The sequence below is a fragment of the Echinops telfairi genome, unplaced genomic scaffold (assembly GCF_000313985.2).
Source record: "Echinops telfairi isolate 266 unplaced genomic scaffold, ASM31398v2 ScPeMD7_9;HRSCAF=40, whole genome shotgun sequence".
In the NCBI taxonomy this organism is placed as follows: domain Eukaryota; kingdom Metazoa; phylum Chordata; class Mammalia; order Afrosoricida; family Tenrecidae; genus Echinops; species Echinops telfairi.
Genome location: NW_022103906.1, coordinates 29,113,370 through 29,121,935, shown reverse-complemented (window position 1 = coordinate 29,121,935; position 8,566 = coordinate 29,113,370). Strand labels below are relative to the sequence as shown.

Below are 8,566 nucleotides of genomic sequence, written 5' to 3'. Positions count from 1 at the left end.
ATGTCAACCACCATTCCTCTCCCTTAGTAGATTCCTTTGCATCCCAGGGTTCTGGATTTGCTGCAATATCTCAAAAGAACTCATAAACTGTTAAAGGAAATGCTTCACATGGCTGTGTGCTAAGTCCCAAACCTGAAGTTTAGATGTCTTTCTGGAGGATTCGCCTCATCCACACAGCTATGGAAGCTGGTGAAATCGGGTCAGGTGATAAGTTGCAACTCAGCTCCAGAGCCACAGGTCAGGCAGAGGCAAACCAGATGCCAGATCCAGGGCAAGAGAGTAAAATGTCTGCAGGTGAAAGCAGGTCTTGCTTGTTTAACCAGGCCCCAAAGCTGGGACTCCCATTGAGATGGCTACCAAGTCCTGGGCCAGTAGTCTTTTTGGATGATCACTGGCATCTGATTGGTGTTCATCACCAGCGACTCAGTACTAGCCTGCACATGTTGAGTGAGGAGGGCCTAGTCACAAAGATGGCTTTGATGGAAGTGTGGTTTTTGCCTTTTGCAGACTGCGTACCCAAGAAAACAAAGAGTCGTGAACTGATTCACCTGGGAGTAAGGTGTGAATATAGCTCAAAAATATAGCCCACCTCAATCTTAATAATGGATAACTCCCTCCAAAATAGGATTATAACCACAGGTGTAGAACCTAGGATTTACAGTACTCACAAAAGGAAGGAATATGGCCAGAAGGTCCATATTAAACAATGAATGACATCAAATAGAAATGATTATTAATCTAACAATGGTAAGTGTGACATCTGTGTCTTTGTCAACATATTTAGCTCTGAGTATAAAAGAAGCCTTAATCTGATTGGTTTAAACAATAAAGACATTGGTGTCACATAAGTGGAGGGCTTTTAATCCAGCGGTTTAATTTTGACTTGCAATGCCTGCTTTCTTTTTGTTTCTCCTCTCTACCATCTACTGCATTGACCTTATCCTGAGTCCCTTCATCACTGTAACATGACTGCTGTCGGCAATTGGGGCAGCATACTCATCAAGAGTGATTGATTTTTCCTTCCCGGATGCTTGAGCAAGCATGCTTCTGTCCATATCGTCTTAGGCCCTGAAGCTGCCACTAGTAGAGGGGATAAAAGTACTATGCTTTTCTTAGCTGGTTGATTATAAGAGGATAAAACGGGAGCCATGTAATGTTCATCACAGTTTCTGTTTCACCAGAAGAGGAAAATTACAACAATCTGCAGGAGATAATCACAAAAAGCAGTCTAAGAAATCTCTTAAGTAGTTAACCCTAGAATTTGTTCTTTTCCAGATCCAGACATTTAATGTAGAAGCACCATGCCAGACCGTGGAAGATTTAACGAGTGGGGTTGTGATGGCCCAGGTTCTTCAAAAGATGTAAGGATGAATGGTTTATCTTTATGTATGTTCTTATACATGGCTACTTATGGAGTTGAAAACGTGCACCAAAATTACAGTGCTAATGTGAAACATAGGGAAATATGGATTGACTGATTGAAAGTTTAACTAGAACTGTAATTGTTATGATACTCCAGTGGCTTTAATACTATCATTCTTGTGCTTTTGGGCCTACTCTAAGCAAAAATGGTCATATTGATGACCAGCATTTTCCATTGTAGACACTAGCTCCCTGTAGTTCCTCTAGAATTTTGCTCAAATATCATGTTATCAGTGAGACCCCTGACTTACCTATATAAAACAACAGCAATTATCCCATTGGACTGGCTAGAGTATTCATTCAGCAAATCCTCCCCTTTCATCTTTGTGTTCTCTGAAGCATCCAACACTGTCTGATGCTCCGTGCACAGACATCTTCCACTATGCGAAAGTAGAGTGTTTCTCTGAAACCTGGCTTAAGCAAAAACATAAAGCAAAGAAATAATTACCGTTCATTTATATGGAACGTTTTTTGAGCGTTCCTAGTCCCAAAAAATAACCTATTACATCACCCCAAATTCCACATAAAATCTGAAATAGCACTGGCAGAGGATTCACAGATAGATATCAAAGCCGTGGGCTCTTAATGCCAAGTGCAGTTCCCCCTGGAAAGGAGCTTGGTGATACCCGCTGCTGCTCCAGGCATGCATTGCCTCTTTGAGGCCTGTTGCAACACACACCCAGGTACTAGTTCCACTCTTCACCATTTTCCCATAAAACTGAAAATCCTCACACGTTCCCCCATCCCCACCCCCATTAGCACAAACCTGCACCGATATAGGTTTTTCATAAAAGCAAAGTAGTGTGAAATGAACTTTGAAAAGTCAGGGATAACCTATGTTTGCACATTTATATGTTATCTGCAACCCCCACTACACATCCACACATAGAGACTATAAGTGCTACATGAAGCCTGACACTCTGTTTTGTGTAGCACCTGAGCAATACCTGGTTTTTGATTGAACCATATGAAATTGCCATGCTTTGCAATTAAAAAGTGGCCAAATATAAGTAGTTTCTTATGGCTCATTCTCAGGTACTGATGTTTGTTGAGGGACTAAAGAAATGAAATACTTGTGTGTGATCATACAAAACACACTCCCTCCTTTCATTCTAAGTACTTGGAACACCTGCCAGCTTATAAAGTTGATACTACTGTATGGCTGTTTTCAACTTTTTAACCTACAAATTTTATAAATAAAGGATTACCTGTGACTTTGACAAGTCACTGAGTTTGACATAATGTGGAGGTGTCCTCTTTTGAGACCCTGTGCACCTGTTGAGAATTAAAGTCGTCAGAGAATCTGCCTCTGTGGCTTTAGAACTGGGGGCTTATGCTTGAGAACCAGAGCCTGTTTTTGCTTTCTTCTATAACCTAACGTAGGTGGTACCTCTCCATAGATAGTAGAACTGCATGTGAAACCTGGGTACTCGGTTCTAGCACTCTTCTGAGAGTGATCTTGAAATGTTCATGGACTCCTAGGAATGATGCCTTAATGATTTTTAGTCCGAATAGTTGAGAGAGGTTCACTGAAGTTCTTAATAAAAATTATTTGTGGGTACATGATCCTAGCTAAGTGAGCTTTCAAAATGTAGGCAGCAATAAATGAAATTTTCTTAAGCTAGTTTGAGATAGATTTCTGTCATTTGCATCCAGACAGAAAAGTGCATGTGTTTATTTTATCAAAACAAGATCATCGCATACAACATGTTCTGCAAAGTTCTTATTTTAACTTACCAAATTTTGTAGGTACATTTCTCAATACTTGGTTTTCTACTTTTGTATCCCTTCTTCCTTGAGGTATAACATACACACAGAAAGCATACTTTAAAGTGGCAGTGTTTGTATGTGTGCATACATCTACAGGGTTGTGTAGCATCATGAAAAGGACACCGGAGCAGACAACATTTCATCTGTTCTTCCTAAAGTCTCCTAAGTCAGAGCCAACCCAACATCAGCCAACAACATACACACACATCTGTGTGTGTGTGTGTGTGTGTGTGTGTCCACAAGCATGCGTGGAAGGGGAGCTTCAAAAAATTTATGGAAAAATGCCAGTATCTTTTCATTCCATTTTCTTATGAACTTTTCGAAACTCCCTCACATATATACTCATAATCCACCCATCCATGTGATCATCACTCAGATTAAGAAGTAGAACATTTCTAGTACCCAGATGGCTCTCATCATGTGCTCCCTCCTAATCAGTACCACTTGCCCTATAAATAGCTGTAATTCAGATTTAAATTGTAAAAGTAAAACCTTCCGTTAAATTCACCTGTTCTTGAGCTTATAAGTTAAATTGTACAGCATTTGCTCTTTATGTTTGACAGTGAGTGAAGCTTGCTGATCCACAGAGCTGCAGTTGAGCACTTTTAAGGCAAGACTTGTGTCCCAACTATCATCAAGTCAGTCTGACTCAAAGGGACCCTGTAGGACAAAGTAGAACTGCTCCTTTAGGTTTCCAACGCTGAAAATCTATGGGAGCAGAAAACTTCCTCCTTGTCCCATGGAACATCCGATGGGTTTGAATTTCTGATGCATGCCCCAATTCTAGCCCAATGCCCCAATCCCCTACACCACCAACTCTCCTTGCAGCAAGCCCAGCACCCCCAGTTAAGTGATTGAAGGCATTCAACTTTCCCCCTCCAGAGCCTCTTGGTGCTGCTGTCTGCATTGCCAGTGCACTCCAGTATCACAGCTCCATCTCCTGGATAGTGGAGGCTCATCATGCATAGATCTTGGGGTACCAAGGACACGCTTTTCTCTTGGCTCATCTTTCTTGATTTTTGTGAGATCCTCATTTCTGTTTCTGAGATGACTCACTTTATACCCAACATGATAGCAAAATTGACCAGTCTCCACTTCAGAGATCCATGCACCTGTTTGCATGGTCCCATCCAGTCACTTGGTGGAAGTTAAAAAGAGTGTGGCTGGAATAACCATGTCAATAAATTCACTGCACCACGCTGGTTTACTTGTGGCAACCACTGATTTGCTTTCTGTTGTGTAGATTAATTTTTATTTCTGGGATTTTTTTATAATCAAACTCAGACCTCAGACAGTATGTTTTCTTTGTGTGAAGGGCGATAAGAAGATCTATGTTCCTTCCCTCATCCTAATTATTTTGAATTCACTTATGTTATTGCTCATATTGATAGTTTAATTTCTTTTGTTGCTGGGTAGTTTTTCATTGTGTGACTATATTGTTAGTAGGTGCCCCGAGTCAGTGTGACTAAGTGAGCCCATGTGCAGAGGAGAACTGCTCCTTAGAGTTTTCCGGGCTAGAATCTGTAGGAACAGTTGCCAGTTTGTTCTTCCATCAGCCATTGAGTGGATTGGAACTGTCAGTTCTTTTGTTAGCAGCTGAAAGCAAAGTCACTGTCATTGTACCATTATCACTGGTTGATGAGCATCTAGGCAATTTCAGATTTAGAGCAATTAAAGAAAAAGAAAAGCTTCTGCAAACATTAGTATACAAGTCTTTGTATTGCCGTATTCTTTCAGTGCTCTTGGGTAAATAAATACCTCAAATAGAACTGCTGGGTTATATGTGGTAGATACATGCTCAGTAATACGTGTTCAATAATTTAGACTTTCTAAAATGAGCATACCGTTTGTCTTCCCACCAGCCATGTATGAGAGCTTCAGTTATAGTACATCTTCACCAGCACTTGCTAATGAGATTAAGATTTATTCAGGAAAAGGGCAGGGGGAGGGGGACAGAAGAGTGAAAGGGGTAAAAAAACGGTGCACTTGAATTCAGGGGGACACCAGCCCACATATGTGAGTACTGATGACTTCAACTAAAGAACACCTAACAAAGACAGGTAGCGCCTAAGAAACAGAGTAATTATAATGGTCGCTTGCTTCCTTAGTCTTTGTTGAGGTTGCAGTGAGGAAGGGTTAGGTGCAGGGAATGGGCCTCTGGTGGATACTTGAATTGAGGGGCTGATTGTGAGTGTTTTCAGGGACTAATAAGAGCTCAAATCATAGCACAGATCCTTTCAGGAAGTGGGTCATAAAACATTGGTTGACATTTAAACAGCTTTAATCAGTGTATGGATTTGAAATTCAGATGTCCTACGACTCTGAGATAAACTTTGGTACCAGGACCTGATTTCCCACAAACAGCTTGTCTGGGAAGCGTAGATGAAGCTGGCTCTGGGACCCTTTCACAACAGTTCTCTGTGTAACACTCTTGTCATGAAGAGATGTTGATTGGGTTCACTTTGTACAAAAAGACAGCTGTGTCAAGGTTCCTTTCCTTACAATGTTTTTCTTCCGCATCCTGTCTTGACCACAAAAGGAAATCACTCTTGGTTCCCAAGGCCTCTAGCAATTAAAGAGCCAAATGACAGGCACCTGTGAAAAGCCTGAGTGGATTATTGTATTCCACCAAACAAACTTGGAGTTCCAGGCAGTTTAATTATGCAGATACTGAGTTTAATCCAATCATTTGGTTCCACAACTTCCCCATGACGCCATTAATAATAATCTTTGCTTTATATGTATTTGCTTATTTCATATAAGTGAACTCCAGCACAGTATTTGTCCTTTTGCCATAAACTTTTGATCAGCATACTGTTTTCATGTTCATTCATGTTTTGGCATGCCTCAGGAAGTTTATTTCTCTTTGTGGCTGCTTAGTATGCCATGGCATGTCTATCCCACTTTGGGTTTATTCATTTGTTAATGGACGTATCCGTGTTTCCATCTGCTGGCTATTGTGAAAAGGGCTACCGCGAACTGGGGGTACAAGTTTCTGTGTATGTTCTTCTCTTCACTTCCTCTGCGCATACGTGTGCAATGTATAAATACCTTGGATTAGGATTGGGATTACTGGGTCCTAAAGTAGCGCTGTGGTCAGCCTTTTGTGGGAACCCTAAACGATGCCCCACAGTGGCTGCACCATTTTCTACTCAGTTTGGGTCAGGGTTTTAGTGTCTCAACAATACCTGCTTTCTTTTTAAGCTTTAGTAACATATAATTCACAGAACATACAATTCAATTTTAAAATTACATTAGATCTTTCTTGATCATTGCCATTCTAATGGAGGTAAGATGGTATGATTCTGGTTATGATTCCTTCTGGTTGTGATTCACCTCTCTCTGTTAGCTAATGAGAAGAACCATGGTGCAGTGGCCAAGTGCTCGGCTGCTAACCAGAAGGTTGGTGGTTTGAGCCCACCAGCAATTCCTGGCAATCTGCTCCTGTAAAGACCACGGTCCGGAAAACCATAGGGGGTTCTGCTCTGTCACCTAGGTCACCCTGAGTCAGAACCAAGGAACAGCAGCTGGTTTGGATAGTTCATTGCTAGTGATGTTGAACATCTTCTCATGTGCTTGTTGGCCATTTGGATGTCCTCATTTATGGACTACCTTTTGGAGTTCTATGCCCATTTTTTGATAGAGTTGTTTGTCTTTTGTTGTTAAGTTGTAAACATTTTGGGGGTGTTAGGCTTTTAGTCAACATAAAATTCATGAAAAATTTCTCCTAATCTGTATTTTATCTACATTGTAATTTTGATTTGCATTTCTTCAATGAAGCTAAATTATCTTTTTTTTTTATTAATCATTTTTTTTTGCTGGGCTTTTACAAATCTTATGACAATCCATCATTCTGTTTTATTAAGCACACTTGTATACATGTCGCATCAACATTTCCAAAACATTTTCTTTTTACTTGAGCCCTTGGTATTACCTCGTCTTTTTTCCCTTCCCTCTCCTGCCCTCGTGAATCCTTGATCAATTATACATTATTGTGGCTATTTCGTGTTAAATATCTTTTGGGGTATTTATTGCCATGCATTTGATGAAGTGTCTGTTCAAGTATTTTGCTCATTAAAAATTTTTTTTTCTTTTCCCATTTTTAAAGTTTGGCTGTTTTTCTTCTTATTATTGAGATGAGAAGTTTTTGTTATTTGAAGTACAAGTCCATTACCAAATCCATGTTTTAAAATATTGTGACTTTCTTTTTCATTTTCTTACTAGTAACTTCTGCTGAGCAAACATTAAACATTTTTTATGCCATCTAATGCATTGATTTTTTAAATCATGTTTTTGTTTCCTTTCAATGGTTAACATCATATTAAGAAATGTTCTCTAAATCTAGACTCACTAAAAGTTTCTCCTATGCCTTCCCCTGGTACTTCGTAGTTTAGTCTTTCTCAGTCTTTGCATCTTGGCCTCATGCACTTGGAGTTACTTTTGTATCTGCTGGGCTGTGGCCCAGGTTTATATACATATATTTTTGTACATTGTTATTATCCAGCACTAGTTGTTGAAAAGATTCCTGTCATCTGTTTTCAGGATTTGGGGTTATATTGAACTGCCTTATGCCTGGGCTGACATCATGCGTGGATAATTAGATTTTTATCCATTAATTTTAAAAAAAATAATTAGTTTTTGTTAAGTGCTATTGAGTCAGTTCTGAGTCATAGCAACCTTATGCACAACAGAAGGAAACACTGCTCAAGCTTGTGCCGTCCTCATGGTTGTTACATTTGCGTCTATTGTTGCAATCACTGTGTCTGTCCTTCTGCGGTACCAGCCATTCTGATACAGTTTCAGAAGAGCATTCTGGGTATCCTTCTACACTAGGTCTCTCTGTTCTTTTGACAGTCCATGGTTCTTTCACTACTCTTCACGAGCACCATGATCCATGGTTCAGTTTTACTAATCAACAAATGCCAGATGGAAATTCCCTCCTATATCTCAACAGTTTGAGATCCTGGCTCACTGACACTTTTCCCAATGCTGGTTTTCGAAATTCTTGGTAATTTGAATGTATACCCTGAGAATCCTTCATAACTCACCATTTCTTGAATCCTTCTCTTCTCCCATTGATTGATCTTGCCTTCAACCCCATGTAGGCTTCACTCCCATAATTATACCTTAGACATTTGCTTCTCAACCTTTCTAATGTCAAGACCCTTTAATACAGTTCCTCAAGTTGTGGTGACCCCCAACCACAAAATTACTTTCAAGGCTACTTCATAACTGTAATTTTGTTACTGTTATGAATCGGGCGACCCCTGTGAAAGGGTCATTTGACCCCCAAAGGGGTCATGAATGTTGAGAACCACTGTCCTAGACCTTTTAACTACCATTAATATGTAAGACAAATAAAAACTGTCAAACT

At 40.0% G+C, this 8,566-nt stretch overlaps 1 protein-coding gene across 3 annotated transcripts in view; it reads left to right on the top strand.

Annotated features, from left to right (window-relative positions):
* The window catches only part of HOOK3 (hook microtubule tethering protein 3), a 124,824-nt gene that overhangs the window by 11,043 nt on the left and 105,215 nt on the right, over positions 1 to 8,566 (top strand). For all 3 annotated transcript variants that reach the window (XM_004707566.2, XM_045286646.1, XM_045286647.1), the window contains one exon: positions 1,276 to 1,361. In XM_004707566.2, the coding sequence (XP_004707623.1) occupies positions 1,276 to 1,361 (86 nt within the window). The remainder of the gene's footprint in view (positions 1 to 1,275; positions 1,362 to 8,566) is intronic.